The 20,444-nt window shown below is 48.8% G+C and overlaps 1 protein-coding gene across 3 annotated transcripts in view; it reads right to left on the reverse strand.

Moving 5' to 3' along the window:
* Positions 1-887: 887 nt before the first annotated feature.
* MCF2L2 (MCF.2 cell line derived transforming sequence-like 2) overlaps positions 888-20,444 on the reverse strand; it is a 253,611-nt gene continuing 234,054 nt past the window's right edge. For 2 of the 3 annotated variants that reach the window (XM_058427094.1, XM_032171722.2), the window contains 5 exons: positions 20,153-20,186; positions 17,964-18,061; positions 4,901-4,989; positions 4,410-4,525; positions 3,137-4,336 (listed from right to left, as the gene is read on the reverse strand). In XM_058427094.1, the coding sequence (XP_058283077.1) occupies positions 4,213-4,336; positions 4,410-4,525; positions 4,901-4,989; positions 17,964-18,061; positions 20,153-20,186 (461 nt within the window). In that variant the 3' untranslated portion in view covers positions 3,137-4,212. Of the gene's footprint in view, positions 4,337-4,409; positions 4,526-4,900; positions 4,990-17,963; positions 18,062-20,152; positions 20,187-20,444 lie in introns of all 3 variants that reach the window. The other variant, XM_032171721.2, reaches the window with a different exon arrangement.

A 20,444-nucleotide genomic window follows, 5' to 3' on the forward strand; every position in this document is an offset into this window, starting at 1 on the left:
TGGTGATGTCCGGAGCCCACTCCCCACTGTGCTGGTCTGCAGAACTTCTGCATGTCATTCCCACAAGCAGGTCTCTGCCCTGCTCTCCTCCACCTCCCTTGTCAGAGGAAGTCTGTGCTTCACAGCTTTCTGGTCTCAACCCTCCTCCATCCCTACAGATGTTTAAGAAGAAGGAATCAAAAGGTGAAGGAGAGGGGGAAACTCACCTCCGATGGACAAGTGAAAAGTGGGAGATGGATAAAACCAAGGAGCTTAAGATATCCAGAAATGTAAACTGTGTTTGGAAAAGTAAGGTCAGGAGAAGCACGGGACTCCTGAGGTTGCTCCCTACTATCTTGCAGACTTGCTACAGGACCAAATGAAGCAAGATCTGACAAGCACCAGGGCCAGCTCTTAAGCTTAGTGCCTTTCTGAACCCTGTGACCCAGCAGCCCCCATCAACTCGTCCTACCTGCCGTGCACAGCTCCTCCGTGCCCCTGTACCTGAGCTCATGCTATTGCTTCTGCCAGGGTGCCCTTCTCCTTCTCCACCAGGAGAAGACACTTGCCTGTAAGACCCAGTTCTGATGTCACCCCTTCCTGACTGTATCAGGAAGAGTCAGTGACGGTGTTCTATGCTCCCAGAGAATTTGCCACATGTGTTGTGATTATTTTTCCACATCTGTCTGCCCCACTGGACTGACAGCCTCACTCATCTTCATACCTCACTGGTCTCTACCTAGTGGCCGAACCATCCTCAGGGCAGGGGAGTGCTCAGGAAATAGGTGTTGAATAAAATGAGTGTATCCATCCAACCATCCATCCATCCATCCATCCAGATGTACATACATATGTAAACATTCTGATGGTGAAATGGAACAATGTGGGCTGAAGAATAGTGCAGGTAGAAGAACCTAATATTACAGATTCTTGATTTGGGAGGAACTTTATTTTATTTTGCAAACAGTCTACAAATTTGAAACACACTCTATCAAGAAAGACACTGTGCTGTTAGGAAAGGGAGTGGGAGAGGGTGGCCCCACAAAACAGCGTAAAGTTCTAAAGAATTTGAGAGGAACACTCTGCGGGACCCTGTTCCAAAGGCACCTTTCTAAGAGTCTGTCCCTTAGGCTCTGCCTCTTTTTGGCCACGTCGTCAAAGGGCTTCTTTATGAACAAAGTGAGACACATTATTTTTGTTTTCTTGAATTCTAAAGTGATTGTCTTGAGTCTCCTGGGGGAGACTCCTGTGAGGTGTGGCCCACTCTAGTCCAGAAACAAACCAGGAGATTGAAGACTCATCCCAATCCCATATCCCGTGAAAATGTGAAATCAAATCACCCCTAACAATTCCAAACTAATGGAATCCTAACATAACTCTAACTCTATGTAACTCTAAAGCTGAGTGTGCTGGTAATTAAGCTTCCAGCCCACCCTTCCCAGCTCTGGGGTGCAGGGCCACCACAGGCTCCTTCCTGTGTGCACCCCACCCCGCCCCCACCGTCAGCATCCTGTCTCCACCCTGAGAGTGACAGCTGGTTCCAGTAGCGGCAGTTGGTTCCAGCTTGCCATTTTCCCAGCACTCCCATAACCAGCCTGATGATGCCCATTCAGAGACAGCAGCATGGGCTGGCCATGTCCCCTCCCCAGAATTCTGCATCCAGCTCCTGAACCTTGGGCTCCGAGCCCTTGGGCAACGTGTACCATTGGTAGTGCCTCCTCCTCAGAGGACTAACCCCCAGCCCTAGGGCCACCTTCATATGTCTGAGTTTTGATATTTTCAGCCTCTTCTCTTTGTTGTATGAGTCCTTGGGCTGGGAGCTTGCAGTCAAAATCTTCATATCTCATTATCACTACTTTTTTTAAATCTCTACTAGCTGGATAACAATTATTTATATTAAATCTCTCTGTTGAAATAACTGATACAGTATCTCTTGGTTGAAACCTGACTAGTAGACTAAGAATTCTACCTCTAAATAATTCTGAGGGCCGGGTGCAGTGGCTCATGCCTGTAATCCCAGCACTTTGGGAGGCCAACGCGAGTGGATCACCTGAGGTCAGGAGTTGGAGACCAGCCTGGCCAAAATGGAGAAACCCAGTCAGGAGATGGAGACCATCCTGGCTAACATGGTGAAACCCCGTCTTTACTAAAAAAAAAAAAAAAAAAAAAAAAAAAAATACAAAACAAAATTAGCCGGGCGTGGTGACGGGCGCCTGTAGTCCCAGCTACTCAGGAGGCTGAGGCAGGAGAATGGCATGAACCCGGGAGGCGGGGCTTGCAGTGAGCGGAGATGGCGCCACTGCACTCCAGCCTGGGCGACACAAGCGAGACTCCATCTCAACAACAACAACAACAATAACAACAACAAAAAATTAGCCGGGCATGGTGGCAGGTACCTGTAATTCCAGCTACTTGGGAGGCTGAGGTAGGAGAATTGCTTGAACCCAGGAGGCGGAGGTTGCAGTGAGCCAAGATTGCGCCACTGCACTCCAGCCTGGGTGACAAGAGCAAAACTCCACCCCCCCCCAAAAAATATGAAAATTAAATAAAGAACAGAAAAAAATTTGAATGGCAAATACAAAACTGAAAAGAAATAACTGAGAATAAATAACTGAAAATAGCTCGAAAACTAAATATATCAAAAACTTAAAAAATTCAGAAAATATAATGTTCAAATATGAAGTAATGCTTAAAATGAAATAACTAAAAACCAAATAACTTGAAAAAAATAAAAATAAACAACTCAAATATAAAACAACTGAAAATAAATACCTGTGAACATAAGCAACTCGAAAACCAGATAACTAGGGGAAACCATTCATGAAAACATTTCACTCTGAAAATAAATAACTTGACAGTAGTTCATCAACTTCCAGTGAGTTTTTAATAGTCAAATAAGTTACCGTAAAAATAAATAACTCAAAAACTCCAATAATATAAAGTGAAATAACTATGAAGGTAAATAACTCCAATAATAATTGTAAAGATAATTAAAAATAAATTCCGGCCGGGCGCGGTGGCTCACGCCTGTAATCCCAGCACTTTGGGAGGCCGAGGCGGGCGGATCATGAGGTCATGAGACCGAGACCATCCTGGCTAACACGGTGAAACCCCGTCTCTACTAAAAATACAAAAAAAAAAAAAAATTAGCCGGGCTTGGTGGTGGGCGCTTCTAGTCCCAGCTACTCGGGAGGCTGAGGCAGGAGAATGGCGTGAACCCAGGAGGCAGAGTTTGCAGTGAGCCGAGATCGCACCACTGCATTCCAGCCTGGGCGACAGAGCAAGACTCCGTCTCAAAAATAAACAAACAAACAAATAAATAAATAAATAAATAATAAATAAATTCCAAGCAAATTAATTTGAACATCTATAACCCCTAAAACAAAATAACTACATATAAATAACTGAAAATGAACAACTCAACAACTAAATAACTTTGAAAATAAAGCAACTATAAACCAGTAACCGAAACTATAAAATTAAATAACTAGAAAGCTACAAAGAAATGAAAATCAACTAATAAAACTAAAAATAAAATACAACTGAAAATAACAAAACTCATGTAAAAACTAATAAATCGATACATAAAATACCTCAGAAAGTAACTTGGAACGAACTCTCTCTGCAACGAAGCAATCTTAGCACTAACAGGAACACCCCATGAACGCTCGCAGGGATTCTGGGAGGCGGACCGGGAGTTCCCAGTCTGCGGCCCCCACCGGGTTTGAGCGGCTCCGGCTCCTCCAAGGCTCGGGCTAAGCGGTTCTCAACCGATTCCCACCCCGCCCTGGAGAAATGTAGGCGTGTCTGCAGGCATTTTTGATTGTCACAATTTGGGGGTGGGGTGGAGGATGGGGTGGCGCATTCCTGGCACCTAGTGGGTAGAGGCCAGGGATGCTGCTAAACATCCTACCGTGGGAGCACAGAGAAGCCCACACAGCAAAGAATTGCCCGGCTCCGAACGTCAAAGTGCGCGGTTGAGAAGGCGTGGGCTGCGGGCTCTGCTAGCCTCTGCAGGCGCCTTAGAGCAGCTCCGAGGTCCCCCGTGCGGAGCTAGGCGCGCACCCAGGGCACCCCTCGGGCTCCTGGAAGGAGGCCCTGGGCGTCCCCTTTCTGCCGCCGCCGAGGCTCCGGCTGCTTTCTGCGTAGCTGGGCAGGGCCCGGGCCCCCACACCGCCTCTCCCCGGAATGCGGGCGCTCTGGAGCTGAGGAGCGGGGGCGTCCGCAGGGAAGTCAGCTCTCCTGGGCGGAGGTCCTTGGGCGCAGCGCCCTCGCCTGGAAACCAGCCGTCGCCCCCGCAGGAGCCAGCCGGCCCGTGGACGCCCCAGTGCGCTCCTCCTCGGTGCTGCGGGTCGCCCTGCAATTCCGAGAAGAAAGTCAGAGACGCCGCGGCCCAAAGAGGCGCTTAGTCTTTCCTCGCTCACACTCACGTTTCCTGCTCATCGCTTTCTTCTTTTTCTCCTTGGGTGCTTTCTCCCCTCTCCAGGAAAGCGGATTTGGAGGAACAGGTTTCGTGACTGTCGTCCGACTGGAAAAGGCCCGCGAGCTGGAAGGGAGGGGACGGGTGCACCCTCAGAGTTACTGCTGGAGGCTGTGGCCAGGCCGGGCAAGGTGGTGACTCCTGCTGGCAGGCTGAGGCCCACCCCAGCCCTCCCACCTGGGCCACGGGGCCCCAGCGGGAGCCCCAGTTATGACCGGACACCAGCGCACCGCCAAGGAGACAGCCACGTGGGGACATGCCGGGCTAGCAGGGTCAGAGCCACTTTGAGGACTAGTGACCTCGGTTCCCTGGCTTAGCCAGGCCCTTATGGGTGAGAATCCTGAGGAGGGGGAGAGGGATGGAGGCGAGGGACAGGAGCAGGAGGATCTGATGAATAGGAAGGAGGGAAGAAGATGAAAGAAACAAAAGGGAAGTAATTACACTCAGAGCGCTGCTCTCCTTTTCCATGTCTTCTGCACCTTCACAGTCTTCAAAGGTGTCCATGGAGCTAAACTCCCTGCTGGAGCAGCCTTAGGGAGAGAAAGGGAAGGATGGGGCCTCTGTGGGGTGGGAGGACACCCCCTCTGCCCATGGCAGGGTGTAGCAGGCAGTGCCTGTTGCAGGTACGGTCCTCCCCATCTCTAACTCCTGCTCTCCCAGGGCCTTCACTGCGCTGGGCTGTGAGGGGGTCTGTGATCTCAAGGCTGCGTTTCCAGCGCCAAAATGCCGTCATTCACTGAGAAGACGCGTCCACATGCCGTTCATGGCCCTACCTCCCCGTTCCTCCAAGAAAACAGTCATTGTTTTTTGTGTTTGCCAGTCTTCTAACCATGTCTCCTTCCCTTCCTCCTCCCCTGTCTCTTTCTCACCCTCCCCTCCTTGCCTCCTTTTCCCTCCCCTAATTAATGTCCATTTCCCATCTCCCTGGCAGCCTCTGCCAAGTGTCACTGCTCCCCATGAGGGAAAATCAGAGGAACAAGCAAGTGCATCCATCCTGCCTCTCTCTGCAGTGAACTGATTAATTAACCCATCAGTCTTGTCTATGGCGCACTTGTTACATCCCTGGGGCGGTGCTGGACACTGTGGGGAACAGCAGCCACTGCCAAATACTGAGCAACTGCCCTGTGCCTGGTGGGATGGTTAGGCATTTGTCAAAGTTTAAGCCTCACAACCCTGTAAGGGTCTCAGCCCCCTTTACAGTTGGGGAAACAGACAGCAATGGTCACTTGGCCAAGTCCTCTTGGCCTGTGGCAGGGCAGCTGGCTTCTCCAGCACTCTTGCTCTTTACCGTCGCTCTGAGTGAGATGGAGTCTCTGCCCCACAAGGCTCACAAGCCAGGGGAGGGAGCAGAGCATCTGCAGAAAGGTCCTCACACAGGGCAGCCCCAGACTGAGGGTCAGCTGAGTAGTCCACGCAGCGGGAGCCGTGCTAGGAGACTGCTCAGGCGAGAATTCAGGGAGGTTTGGGCAGGCCTTGAGGGGCGGACAGGACTGGAGAGGGAGGGCATTCTGGGCAGAGGCAGGGCCGGAGGGCGGCTTGTGGCAGTGGAGGGAGCTGCAGTTATCTGGGTGAGCAGGCAGCACAAGTGGCGTCTCCTGGGCTGCTGCCCCAGGCCCCCGACAAGCCACGTTCTGGGCCCCAGGCCCTCCCCAGAGCAGATCAGTGGGGGCTATGTAACACGGGGTAGGGGGGGCCAGCTGGGCAGCACCTCCCTGGAGGCCCCTCTGAAATCCCGCCTGAATCTGGCAGGCTTCGAGGGGGCTGGACACCCTCCTCTCAGGTTGAAGCAAGTCCTGGTTGAGTTCCTAGTCCCAGGAGGTGGGAGGGGCAAGGGGTGGAGGGCAGAGGAAAAACTGCATCAGGGATGTGCCCCCTGCCTTCATCCTCCAGATGGGACTTCGGAGCATCTGACGAAACCCCAAGACTCCTCTTTAGAGAAGTCATCCAGCCCTGGGGTCCCCTTATGCCAGGACCAAGCGGTGAGAATGGAAGAATGATTGTCTTGCTGAAAGTTCTGTGACGGAGGGATAGAGGGACAAAGGGAGCCATGCCCTTGACCATCCCCTGCATGAGTAGGAAGGGCTGTGTCTCCAGGGTCCATGGCCTCTGTGCCCGGGATGATGCCAGGGCTGCCAGGGACCACAGAGCCACCCACTGGGAGGTTGGGGGGTGGCCTGGCTCAGGAGCCTTCGTCAGCCATAGACACCCACAGCCTGGGGTGGGCAGGGCTGGGAGGTGACACAGGAACTGAAAAACCTGACAAGCTCCAGCCCCTCCGCAGGGTAAGTGGTATCTCCAGGTAAAATGATTAGTTGGTTCCAGCCCCTCTGCAGGGTAAGTGGCACCTGGGTTAAAAGGACTGCCTGGAGCTGGCAGCTGCTCTCCCTGCTCTCGAGGGCCCTGCAGGGAAGCGGGGAAGGGAAGGGGGCACAGCGCTGGGCACAGAGGGGCTCTCAGACCCTGGACTCAACTGTTTCAGGGTCATCTGAAACAGTCAACTGTTTCGTCTAGCCCATTCCCTGCCTCCAGGCGAGGATTTGCCCGAACCTGGAAAGAGGAAGGATCCTCCCAGCGCCGTCAACCCCAGATTCCACCTCCCTGTGGAGGACTGTCAGCGCAGGCCCTGACAACGCAGAGAAAGACACAGGACCCACCTGGGCCAGTGACAGCAGGAGCTCTGGGTGCCACAGGTGAGGGTGGGGATGCCTGGAGCACCGCGGGGGGCCTGGTTTAGTCTAGAGCCAGGTTTTCCATACTCCTTAGAGTGCAACCTCAGGGAGATGCAAATTTTACCCCCTAACACAGCATACACGCAGAAATACATTTATACAATTCAAACGCAAGCGGACGAAACAATATTTACCCTTAGAGTGTGTGAAGTCCCGATCTGTCCCACCCCATCCTATCGTGCTCTGTTCTATCCTAGGAGACAAAGCAGGAGGGGGGCTGTGGAGGTCGGGGAGTCTCATCCAGGCCCTTGGGCGACACGTCTGTCCTGAGACAAACTGCAGCTGCTCTGGGTGTGCCCTCACCTGTCTTCCCCCATGCCCTGGGTTCCTGGCAGCAGAGACAGTTACCTATTGACCAGGATCTCCCAGGGCTCCTGGAAGAAACTCAGAATTCTCAGAACCAGAAAAGCTTAGAGAGCATCCTGCAGGCAAAGCCCCTGGTTCTCTGGGGAGGAAAGTGCGGCTCACGGGGCATCCCACCAGGGACAGTGATTGACCACCAGGCTGTGGGCCCTGTGGGGACTGGCTGAAGGCCCTGTGGGAGCTGAGTCAGGGCCAGGACCAGGGTGTCCTGACTCCTAGAGACCATGTTCCCTTCCTCACCCAGGCCTTCCAGTCCCAGCCCTGGGCTTTTATTTATTTATTTTGGAGACAGAGTCTGGCTTGTCACCCAGGCTGGAGTGCAGTTGTGTGATCACGGCTCACTGCAGCCTTGACTTCCTGGGTTGAACTGATCCTCCCACATCAGCCTCCAGAGTAGCTGGGACCACAGGCACATGCCACCACACCTAGCTAATTTTTATATTTTTTAGTAGAGACGGGGTTTCACCATGTTGGCCAGGCTGGTCTCAAACTCCTGAGCTCAACTGATCTGCCCGCCTCGGCCTCCCACAGTGCTGGGATTACAGGTGTGAGCCATCGTGCCCAGATCCTGGGCTGACTTTTGCTGTCTTACATAATCTACATATTTAATCCCCTGCTGGATTCACTGGTCATGGGCTCTGAGGTCCTAAGAGTCTTAGGCACTAAGGAGCTGGCAGCACTGAGGGGACCCCAAAATCTCAGACTCAGGATCTGGCCAGTCACAGGCGTGTGAGGGAACAACTGAGAGGCCCATTGCCCCACGGCGGGAGGAGGTGCTCTGGAGTCAGTCAGACCTGAGGGCAGTCAGACCTGATTCTCACTGTCACTCACTAGCTGTGTGATCTTGGATACATCACTTAACCTCTCGAGCATCAGCTTCCTTATCTCTAAAATGGAGATAATAACATCTATTTTGCAGTCTTGGTATGAGGATTAGCAAATCTTCTGATAAAGAAAAATGCCTGGTACATCATAGGAATTCAACAAATTGTACCTGTTATGATTATTGTGTATAACAATTACAATAATACTAAAGACAGGGTCTCAAAACAGTGCTGGGCACTCTGGGTGTGCTATTATTACTTACATTTCAGGGAGGTTTGTCTGCCATTGTCTCATCCTCCTAAACACTCAGGGAAGGAAACGTATTATAAGGATAATAAATGGCTTTAAAAAGAAACAGAGCAAACACACACACACACACACACACACACACACACACACACCCCTCAGAAAAACCATGCCAAACACACAGGCTCTTGACAAATATTCAATCTGATTATAGCAAAACTATTTTTTTTGTTGTTTTTGTTTGTTTTTGAGACAGGGTCTCGCTCTGTTGCCCAGGCTGGAGTGCAGTGGTGTGATCTTGGCTCACTGCAACCTCCGTCTCCCGGGTTCAAGCAATTCTCCTGTCTCAGCCTCCCGAGTAGCTGGGACTACAGGCACATGCCACTACGCCCAGCTAATTCTTGTATTTTTAGTAGAGACAGGGTTTCACCATATTGGTCAGGCTGGTCTCAAACTCTGGACCTCAGGTGATCCACCTGCCTCGGCCTCCCAAAGTGTGAGATTACAGGCATGAGCCACCATGCGCAGCTGATTATAGCAAAATTCTAAGTGATAGTTGCATTCTTGGAAAATGAATGGAACGACTTTTGTCCCAGCCAAGATCTAGTGGTGTGTTGGGGCAGATACCCCCTGAGTCTCTGGGGCACTCTCAGTCTATGTATCAGATAAGCATAAGGAGTATTGGTGGAGAAGGACAAGAATGGGAAAGGTGGGTGATGAGAATTCCTGCAGATAAGGACTGGTGAGAGTATTCTCTTTCGAAACCCTTAGTCGACAACCTTTCTGGTGCACATCAGATAAGCTGAATGGTTTAGGAAATCTAGTGTTCACATTTAGTGTTTAGAATTCTAAGCTTTTTTATTTTGCTTAAACAAATGGAATGAAATTTATTAACAAGTGAACCTAGTAGTGAGCTGAAATTATTCTCACCAACATACATATTTTTGGTAAATTATAGACTTTGAAGACAAAATCATGGTGTTTCCCTTACTGTCCACTGGATGGCACAAAGAGACCATTGTAGATCCTGCTGGTTCAGCGGTAGCTCTCACTCCATAGATATTAAATGGGCAAATTCTATTTTTATTGTCCTTCAAACTAGATTTTTCTCTATGCACAACTTTTTTTTTCTTTTTATTTTTCTTTTTTCTTTCTTTCTTTTTTTTTTTTTTTGAGATGGAGTCTTGCTCTGTTGCCAGGCTGGAGTGTAGTGGCACGATCTCAGCTCACTGCAACCTCCGCCTCCCGGGTTCAAGCGATTCTCCTGCCTCATCCTCCTGAGTAGCTGGGGACTACAAGTGCGTGCCACCACCCCCAACTAATTTTTTTGTAATATTAGTAGAGACAGGGTTTCGCCATGTTGGCCAGGATGGTCTCGATCTCCTGACCTCGTGATCCACCCACCTTGGCCTCCCAAAGTGCTGGGATTACAGGCATGAGCCACCGCGCTTGGCCAATTATGCACAACTTTTTAAGGACCATCTCTATCACATGAACTAAAGGATATCATTTTCACTTGGGGGTGGGAGGTGGTGAGCTGCTTAAAAGCAATGCCTAAACCCCCTGGGCTTTCCTTCCTTTCACTTGGAAGAACCAGGGGGTAACTAACTGCTAACAATTCCATGCTTTCAGAGATCTAGGCGCTAGCCTAAGGGCTTCATCTCATTTAATCCTCATGGCAAGACTACAGTATTATCTCCATTTTTAAAATGAATGATAAAAAGAACTTAAGCACAGAGAGGCTACAGAATCCATCCAAAGAGATGGAACTGCACTTGAGGCTGGGTCTTTGAGACCTGAGTTTGAGCCCTTCATCATTGTGTTGTGCGTGCTGCTAACCACTTTTCCTCTCTGTCTTCTAGCATTTAATACATGGGGTCACATTCTGTCTGATCCATCCCAGTAGCTCTCCAGAGCTCACAACAGGAGAGAGTTCCAAAATGTTTCCAGGAGTACTAGGCTAGGTTACAATCTTTTGCTTGGTCGCCCAGAGTATAAACGTGGATATCTTAGGCTGGTCTATAGCTGAAACATCTATTTCATTTGCAAGCCTATCTTTGGCCAAGAGGAAGTGAATCATTCTTGAGAACATCTAATTAATTGCTTTCAGATTCCACATGTTGACATTCTCAGGCCACATTTTTTTTTTTTTTTTTTTTTCTGTGCATTTCTGTTGTCAAAGTCCCTGCCAGCTCCTAAGGCAGTCTGAGCTGGCTGTCTTAGACTTTCAGAGCTGCTGGAAGCTTGGCGGGGGGTGGGGGGCGGGGGGTCAAAGAAACTTTATAACCTAGCTTTACCTCCCAGCTCAGCCACCAGCTGCCCTCAAATATTCTGGATTGGAATAAGCCCAAAGATGAGGGGCAGGAGGGAAGAGCAAGCCAATATGTCTAGTTTGGTTCAGCCAAAGCCTTGCCCATTTCATCACAATTTTAATGGAAAATTTCCAATAAGATTAAAATATAAAGTCACCCTAATTTTAGTATGGCTCCATTTTTTTTTTTTTAAACCATGCATATCTTTGTTTTGCAATGGGGTCTTACTCTTGCCCAGGAGAAGTGCGGTGGGACAATCATGGCTCATGGCAGCCTCAACCTCCTGAGCTCAAGCAATCCTTTCGCCTCAGCCTGCCAAGTAGCCAGGATTACAGACACCCACCACCATGCCCAGCTAACTTTTTAAAAAAATTTTTTGTAGGTCCAGTGCAGTGGCTCACGCCTGTAAATCTCAGCACTTTGGGAGGCCGAGGCAAGCGGATCACCTGAGGTCAGGAGTTTGAGACCAGTCTGGCCACAATGGCGAAACCCCCGTCTCTACTAAAAATACAAAAATGAGTGAGGTGTGGTGGTGGGCACCTGTAATCCCAGCTACTCGGGACACTGAGGCAGGAGAATCACTTGAACCCGGGAGATGGAGGTTGCAGTGAGCCAAGGTCGCGCCATTGCACTCCAGCCTGGGCAACGAGAGTGAAACTCCGTCTCAAAAGTTTTTATAGAGATGGGGTCTTGCGATATTGCCCAGACTGGTCTCAAACTCCTGGATATCAAGTGATCCTCCTGCTTTGGCCTCCCAAGGTGTTGGGATTACAGGCATGAGCCACCACAACTGACCAAGTCATGCATTTCTATAGACAACGTCTGCGAGAAAATATTAATGGTGATTATATCTGGTTATGTCGGATTTGTATTTTTATTTGTACTTTCCTGTATTTTTTAAATTTCTGACAATCTACATTGTATTCCTTTAATAATCAGAAAAGGAAACTTAAAATAGTTAAAACCAATTGGTCAGATATCTAAAATAACCCACCATCTCTCCAGAGAGGGCTGTTTGCTAGAACTTATTTTCTTCATTGAAATACTAGAGTGCGCCAGTAAGTTTGAATAACACACAAAAAAAGATAATGAAAGTAACTAAATTATCTAGGCCCAAAAGGAAATCCCACAAAAATTGGCAAAGAAACCACCATGATGTGCTATACTGGATAGCTCCTAGGCTACCTTGGAGACCCTGAGGTACCCGACGAGGGTCCTATAGCAAGGCTGCAGACAGGTTCTTCCTCTGTTAGCTCTGAGGTACAACAGTTATTCTCATTTTTATGTCTTTCACATGGCCAGAACTTTGCAAATCAGGGGCAAAGTGAATTCAGAATTAAAAATTTTCAGCACCATCCAAGTCAGTAAAACAGTTTTAGCTTATATCCTTTATTTATTTATTTATTTATTTATTTATTTATTTATTTATTTATTTATTTATTTTGGATGGAGTCTCGCTCTGATTCCAGGCTGGAGTGCAGTGGCATCATCTCGGCTCACTGCAACCTCCGCTTCCTGAGTTCAAGTGATTCTCCTGCCTCAGCCTCCCGAGTAGCTGGGACAACAGGCACGCGCCACCACGCCCAGCCAATTTTTGTATTTTTAGTAGAGACAGGGTTTCACCATGTTGGCCAAGATGGTCTCGACCTCTTGACCTCCTGATCCTCCTGCCTCGGCCTCCCAAAGTGCTGGGATTACAGGCGTGAGCCACCACGCCCAGCCCTTTATTTTTACTGTAAGCTGCCAGAGAGAGGCTGGTTAACCAACAGCACTCAAAACAGCACACCCACCTGTTTGCTGACTGTCCCATCTGGAAATTGTGTAGGTCCTTAGTGAATCTTACCTTCTTCCCTTCCCCTACCCAGACTCCATCTCAGCTGGCACGTGGAATCCTTTCCCTTTCTCCTCATGTCAATAGACCAGGAGGCAAAGAGAGCAGTTACCATAGTGGAAGGAGAAACGGGTCCTGGTCGTCGTGAGGAGGTAGAGCTGCTGCTTAACAGAGGCCGAGAGGGACATGTCTGATGCTCAGGTGATCCACTAGGACATCTCGCAATACTCCCATGCCCAGCTGTAACTATGATGGCCAAGTCCACGAACCATAGCCTGATAAGAGTCTAGGACCCCCACTATACATGCCACCAGTAGAAGTGCCAGATGGGGAGAGGGGTGTCTAGAATGAGTAGGAGGGAGAGTGACTACAAGGCACTGCCACTGCAGCAGCAGGTGGCAGCCACAGATTGAGTTAAGAAGGATTCTTGCTGTGTTCCCTAGTGGAAGTGTCTCCCTTGTCGAGACCCACTGAGGTTAAAGTTGGAGACATGGGGAGAAAAAAACGTCCCCGTGTTCATCACTGGAGTCATCATGGGCAAGGTCACAACTCATTTGACTTCTTGGTTCCCAGATTCACATACTCTGCCTCTTGGGGGCATGACACCATAATACAGCCATTGGTTCAGTTGTATGCTGCATCCTGAGGGACAGCACTCCATCCCCGCAGTGCCATGTCCAAACTGCTGCCCCACCTCACTTTCAAGAGGCTGTCCCACTACTCGCTATCAGGCTGCCAGCTTCTGAATGCGGTGGTAAGACTGTGTCCTGTGATCACGTGTCTATGGCTGATTCTCTTTTGCCATACTGAGTCCCCTGATCAAAGCAGTGTTATACAGCCTGGCGCAGTGGCTCACGCCTGTGATCCCAGCACTCTGGGAGGCAGAGGCGGATGGATCACCAGAGTTCAGGAGTTCAAGACCAGCCTGGTCAACATGGTGAAACCCTGTCTCCTCTACTAAAAATACAAAAATTATCTGGGTGTGGCATAAGCCTGTAATCCCAGCTACTCAGAAGGCTGAGGCAGGAGAATCACTTGCACCCAGGAGGTGGAGGTTGCAGTGATCCCTGATGGCGCCATTGCACTCCAGCCTGAGCGACAAGAGTGAAACTCTATGTCAAAAAAAAAAAAAAAAAAAAAAAAAGCAATGCCATATGATTGATCACACACTGTACTTTCTAGCCTGAAGGGGTCTGATAAAATCAACTTGTCTCCTCAAGGGACAGTACCAAACTAGGGGCTCAGCACTGACCTCTGCTGGCACGTCGGACATTTAACAGTGGTAGCAGCTAGAGCAGTCTTGAAGACATGGAGCCCTCACTGCTGGGGCCGAGCACTGCTGGGTTCAATTCTGCTACCAAGGCTTCTCCATTTCCAAGCCCATGGTGCAGGCACTGGGTGCCTAAGAGGAAGTGGACTAACTGGACTTCTGCTATGCACCTTCTTTAGTGGGCATTAAAGCACAGTTCAAAGACTCTCACATTTTGAGTTAACCCCCACAGGCCTGTGTGCCCCTTCTCCAGTCAGGTCATGTTGTCATTTGATCCTAGTTATTGTTCTGAAAGGTTCAGGAAGGGAGGTGGGGCAGATCTTGAGAAGGGCAAACATTGCCTTGTATGCCTCATCTGAGGCTTCCGCACAGTCTTAGGGGACTGGGAACAGTCTTAAGTGAATCTCACCTTCTTCCCCTCCCCCAGCCAGGCCCTAGCCCTACTGGCGGGAGGAATCCTATCTCTTTGTCCTCATGCCAGGAGACCAGCAGGCAAAGAGAGCAGTTACCATACTGGAAGGAGAAATGGGTCCTGGTCATCAGGAGGAGGTACTCCTCAAGGGACAGTACCTGAGGGAGACACTTCCACCAGGGAACACAGCAAGAATCCTACTTAACTAAATCTACAGCTGCCGCCTGCTACTACAGTTGGTCCTTGGCTGTACTTTGTAGTACAAGGCGGAGTAGGCCACTGCTGCCAGCCCAGGAGGTCAAGGGCATTTACCCAGACATCCTCATTCCCAGCTTTTGGGTCCCTTATCTTCCCTCTCAGGATCTGACTTTTCCTGCTCAGCTACTGGCATTAGGAGTCCAAAATGACCAGATGGCAGACTCGCCTAGGCTGAGAATTCTTCCTTCTCTCAAATTCTGCCACTTTTACCCGCCCAGTCTGCCTCTGCTGTAGGAGGTGAGAGGCTAAATGTTGGCAGGGAGGCCCCCTGATTCTGATCCTGTGTTTTAAATTGATATTTAGTCTGACCCTGTTACTTTCTCTCTTCAGTGCATTAATGGGAGGCTCTTAGCAACAGCCTCCCAACTCTACCTTCCTGATAGATAATGTTTTCCTCAAACTTCTCAAATGCTAGAGACATTGCACCAGCTGGCGTGTCCCCATCCACCTGTATCTAATCCCAGGTCACCACAGGTGAAGGTCTGAGCAATTGAACTGCTACAGCAGGCCAGGCACCAGGACTCTCAACACTCCACTTAACACCAATAATGAGGTCCTCGTGGCCATTTGGCCTGCAGTGAGCCAACACCAGAATCCCATCCATTCTGGGACCCCTCCTGCTACTAACAGTCTTCAGTCAGGTTCCCCAGAAGCAGACTATGCAAGTGTGTTATTGACAAACGGCTTTCAGATGAAACCTGGAAGACAGTGAGGGCCAAAGCTAGGGCAGGGAAGAAGCCAGCCAGGCACAGACGTGGGCTTAGCAGAAGTCTAGCATCAGCCTGACCCCCTGGGCAGTAACCTGAGCATGGATGGCACAGGTTACCATCTTGAGACAGAAGGACTGGCTTCTGTACCCTGAATCAGTAAGACATTGGTGGGCCATAAGCCACCCTTAGGGGAGGACATAACCTCACAGGCATTTCCTGGCTGGACAATCCTGGGCAGCTGAGGGCAACTGTCTGAAGGGCACAACTGTGGGCCATTGTCAGCTAACCTCACAGCAGCAGAGACATGGGGCCAACAGCCTATAAAGAGGGTCTGGGCAGGCTGTCAATACTCTGTACTGTAATACTGTATATGTGGTTTATTTAAAAAACTTTTTTAGAAGACTTTATTTATTTTATTTTATTTTACTTATTTTTTTGAGAAAGATTTTCGCCCTTGTTGCCCAGGCCGGAGTGCAATGGCACGATCTTGACTCACCGCAACCTCTGCCTCCCGGGTTCAAGCGATTCTCCTGCCTCAGCCTCCTAAGTAGCTGGGATTACAGGCATGTGCCATCATGCCCGGCTAATTTTTTGTATTTTTAGTTTCATCCTGTTGGCCAGGCTGGTCTTCAACTCCTGACCTCAGGTGATCCCCCGACCTCGGCCTCCCAAAGTGCTGGGATTACAGGTGTGAACCACTGCACCCGGCTGACTTTATTTTTTTAGAACAGTTTTAGGTTCACAGAAAAACTGAGAGGAAGGTACAAAGATTTCCCATGTATCCCCTGTGCTCACACATGCATGGCCTCCCTGACTGTCACCATCCCCCACCAGAGAGGCACATTTGTTGCAATGGATGAACGTGTACACTGAATATATCATATTCACCCAAAGTCCGTAGCTCACATCATGGTTCACTCTGGCTGTTGTACATTCCTTGGGTTCGGACACATTTATAATGACAGGTACAGTAGTCCACCTTTATCTTCAGGGGCTACTTCCAAGATCCCCAGTGGATGCCCGAAACCGCAGAGAGTGCCGAACTTGACTGCCATCGGGGAAGCATGTTTCTATTCGCCTTCCACCCCCACCGGTTTAACGCCTTTTTCATCTTAGTACCGCTGCCGTAACTTTGGCAGTTTGAGATGCGACAGCAAAACGAGTACAAATTTCTTTCTCCTTCTTCACAATGTCATGGACAGATGATTCCTTCTTACCATAGATCTTAGCAACCTCGGCGTGTGATTTTTGTCTTTCTTGTTAAATCAAGAACTTTCACCTTTTCATTTAAAGGAAACATTTGACGGCTTCTCTTTGGCATATCTGAATTTCCAGCATCACGACTGTGCTTTGGGGCCATTGTTTATTTATTTATTTATTTTATTTTTTTGAGACGGAGTCTTGCTCTGTTGCCCAGGCTGGAGTGCAGTGGCGCGATCTCTGCTCACTGCAAGCTCTGCCTCCCGGGTTCACGCCATTCTCCTGCCTCAGCCTCACGAGTAGCTGGGACTAGAGGCGCCCACCACCAAGCCCGGCTAATTTTTTTTTTTTTTTTTTTTTGTATTTTTAGTAGAGACGGGGTTTCACCGTGTTAGCCAGGATGATCTCGATCTCCTGACCTCGTGATCCGCCCACCTCGGCCTCCCAAAGTGCTGGGATTACAGGCGTGAGTATTTTATTTATTTATTTATTTATTTATTTATTTTTTCAGACAGAGTCTCACTCTGACGGCCAGGCTGGAGTGCAGTGGCACCATCTCGCTCACTGCAACCTCCGCCTCCCAGGTTCAAGCAATTCTCTGCCTCAAACTCCTGAGTAGCTAGAATTACAGGTGCACACCTGCATGCCCGGCTAATTTTTGTACTTTTAGTAGAGACGAGGTTTCACCATCTTGGCCAGGCTGGTCTTGAACTCCTGACCTCAGGTGATCCACCCTCCTCGGCCTCCCAAAGTGCTGGGATTATAGGCATAAGCCACCGCGCCTGGCCTGGGGCCATTATTAAGTAAAATAAGAGTCACTTGAACACAAGCACTGTGATCCTAACAGTCGATTTAATCACCAAGACGCCTATAAGTGACTAAGGCTGGTGGGGTGGGGAGCACAGACAGCAGGGACACCCTGGACAAGGGGATAATTCGTGTCCCAAGCACAGCGTGTCACAGCGGAAGGCGCCAGATTTCATCGCACTACTCAGAATGGTGTATCATTTAAAACTCACTGATTATTTCTGCAATTTTCCATTTGATATTTGGACAGCAGTTGACTAAGAGTAACTAAAACCTGGAAAGTGAAACCGTGGATAAAGGGGTGCTCCTGTTCTTCTCAATGTGAGACATTTGTCCTTCATGTTAATTCTGGCCCCATTAGTTCTACACAAATGAATAGCAGGAAATCGATTTTAAACCACATGGTGGTAAAATGCTTTCTTTTTTCTCCCTCATTTAACTAAAGAAGGGCTGGGCCCTAGGTGATGTCTTCCTTAGCATCTAAGCAGCTGGTATCACCCTACTGCTTCTGTGCTCCACTCTCCCATGGGACCCTCCCTACCTTTAATCCCTCCTGTGCTGGAGGCTGGGTCTTCCTTGCTAGTGGTAGCTCTTTCCATATTTTCAATCCATGGTCCGCATCCTGCTCCATTGCCTTTGCTTTAGAGAAATAAACATGAATATTGAGTCACTGGAAGGAATGACACACACATCCCTCCCCCACCAGTTGGAGTAACGCTGGCCCACCTAGTGTATCTCTGGTCTAGGTCTCAGGACCTGCTGCTCCTCCCTTAGCTGTAGTTGAAGACCTGCCTCAGCTCAGTAGGTGATAGGCAGTAAGGAAATGTCCAAAGGGCACTTCTTGTTGGATTACACAGCAAACATCTAATTGGCTGCAAATCTTTTTTTCTTTTTCTTTTTTTTTTTGAGACCTGTTGCCCAGGCTGGAGTGCAGTGGCGCCATCTTGGTTCACCGCAAGCTCTGCCGCCCGGGTTGACGCCATTCTCCTGCCTTAGCCTCCCAAGTAGCTGGGACTACATGCGTGTGCCACCACGCCCAGCTAATTTTTGTATTTTTAGTAGAGACGAGGTTTCACCATGTTGGCCAGGATGGTCTCGATCTCTTGACCTTGTGATCCGCCCGCCTTGGCCTCCCAAAGTGCTGGGATTACATAGCTACAAATCTTAAAGGGGGGAGAGGTGAGGAGGAATAATCCCCTTTGTCTTCTCAAAAATGTTTTCACTTGCTCACTACAGCTCCCTCCTTCCTCTTTACTGACCCAAAATGCCAACTATTATAGTAACTCTTTTGGGTTAGACGAATCCAGTGAATAAACACCTACTAAGCATTGGAGGTCCAAGAGGAATAAGATATGCCTGAGCTAAACCTCATCACCCCCAGCCTTGCTTGCAGAGTGGTTTGCTGGCCTCATCTGATTATTCAATGAGTGCTTTCACTTGTTTATTCACTAAATATTTACTGAGCACCTACAAAAGTGCCTGGCCCTGGTAGATGAGGCCTGAGGGAAGCTAAAACTAATAAGACAACCTCCATGCCCTAGAGGAATTCATGGTCTCGTAGGGAGAAAATGTAAACACATCATAAAATTATAGCATCTTAAATGCTGAAATAGAGTACTCCGTTAGAGTGTGGGGGCAGAGAGGAGGGGGAGAAACAACTGCTTTCTAGAGCCCTTCACCTTTTCCACTTCTCTCATCTTTTTGGGTTAGGGTCTAGCGGGGGTTCCATGAGGATCGGGCTAAATGAGCTTAGAAAAACTAAGCAGACTCCTGTATCAGAACTGGATCACAGTAGACAGGTGTTTTCAACAAACATATTGAGTATCCCTGAGTGCTTTGGACAGAAAGAGGAATTATAGACGAAGATTGTAAGTCGCAGTAATAGATGAGGCAAGGAGCACCAGTGAGGACTCAACCCTGAAAGAAGTGTGAGCACATCTTCCTCCAGACAAGCGGGAATAAAGAAAGGAAGATGATCAGGAGAGTTCTGAGTAGAGAGGGGGAAGCCAGTATCAGAGGGTGCGTTTGCCCACTCAGTAAAGTAGGAGGCAGGGCAGCCTTGTGAAAATAGGAATGGAATAGAAAGCTCAAGAAAACAGCCAAAAGCAAGGGCAATTAGGGGAGGTTTCGAACTGGCAGATCTACCTCAACTGGCAATACAGCAAGCATGCACCAGAAAAGATATCCTAGCTAGCAGTGGGGTTGGGAACTGATTTAATATCCTAGGCTAGCAGTGGGGTTGGGAACTGAGTTATTATTTAATTTTTTATATTTATTTATGTATTTATGTATTTATTTATTTTTGAGATAGGCTCTCACTCTGTCACAGAGGCTAGAGTGCAGTGATGTGATCTAGCCTCACTGCAGCTTTGACCTCCTGGGCTCAAGTGATCCTCCCACCTCAGCCTCCTGAGTAGCTGGGACTACAAGCGCGCCACCACCCTAGGCTAATTTTTGTATTTTTTTTTTTGTTAGAGACAGGGTTTCACCATGTTGCCCAGGCTGGTCTCAAACTCCTGGGCTCAAGTGATCCATCTGCCTTGGCCTCCCAAAGTGCTGAGACTACAGGTGTGAACCACTGCTCCCAGCCAATATTTTTTAAAAATTGGAAATCCCTTGTAATAAGCCAAGTGTTGGGGGAAGAAAAGCAATAAAAGCAGTGACATGGACTCAATATGAAACATCCGAAGCATTGGACATGTCTTTAAAATAAAAAAAATCAGTACTCACCTCGTGCTCATTTCGAACTGTGGATTTTCTTGGTCTAAAATTTTAAAAAACAAAAAACAGCACTCTCAAATTTAAGCTAATTTGAATTGACTTTACATATTGATTTTAAAATACACATATATGCATAGAGAGAATACTATAAAAATATATAAAGGTGTGTAGGTCTTGATTGTATTTTCCCAGGAATTCAGAAAACGCTGCTACAGTCCCTGGGCTCACCTGGTCCTGGCATCCTCCCCCACGTCTCTAGTCCATCCTGCTGAGTTTCCTGTATGCATCGGTTCTGGGTCTA

Source organism: Hylobates moloch, unplaced genomic scaffold (genome assembly GCF_009828535.3).
Source record: "Hylobates moloch isolate HMO894 unplaced genomic scaffold, HMol_V3 SCAFFOLD_13, whole genome shotgun sequence".
Taxonomy (NCBI): domain Eukaryota; kingdom Metazoa; phylum Chordata; class Mammalia; order Primates; family Hylobatidae; genus Hylobates; species Hylobates moloch.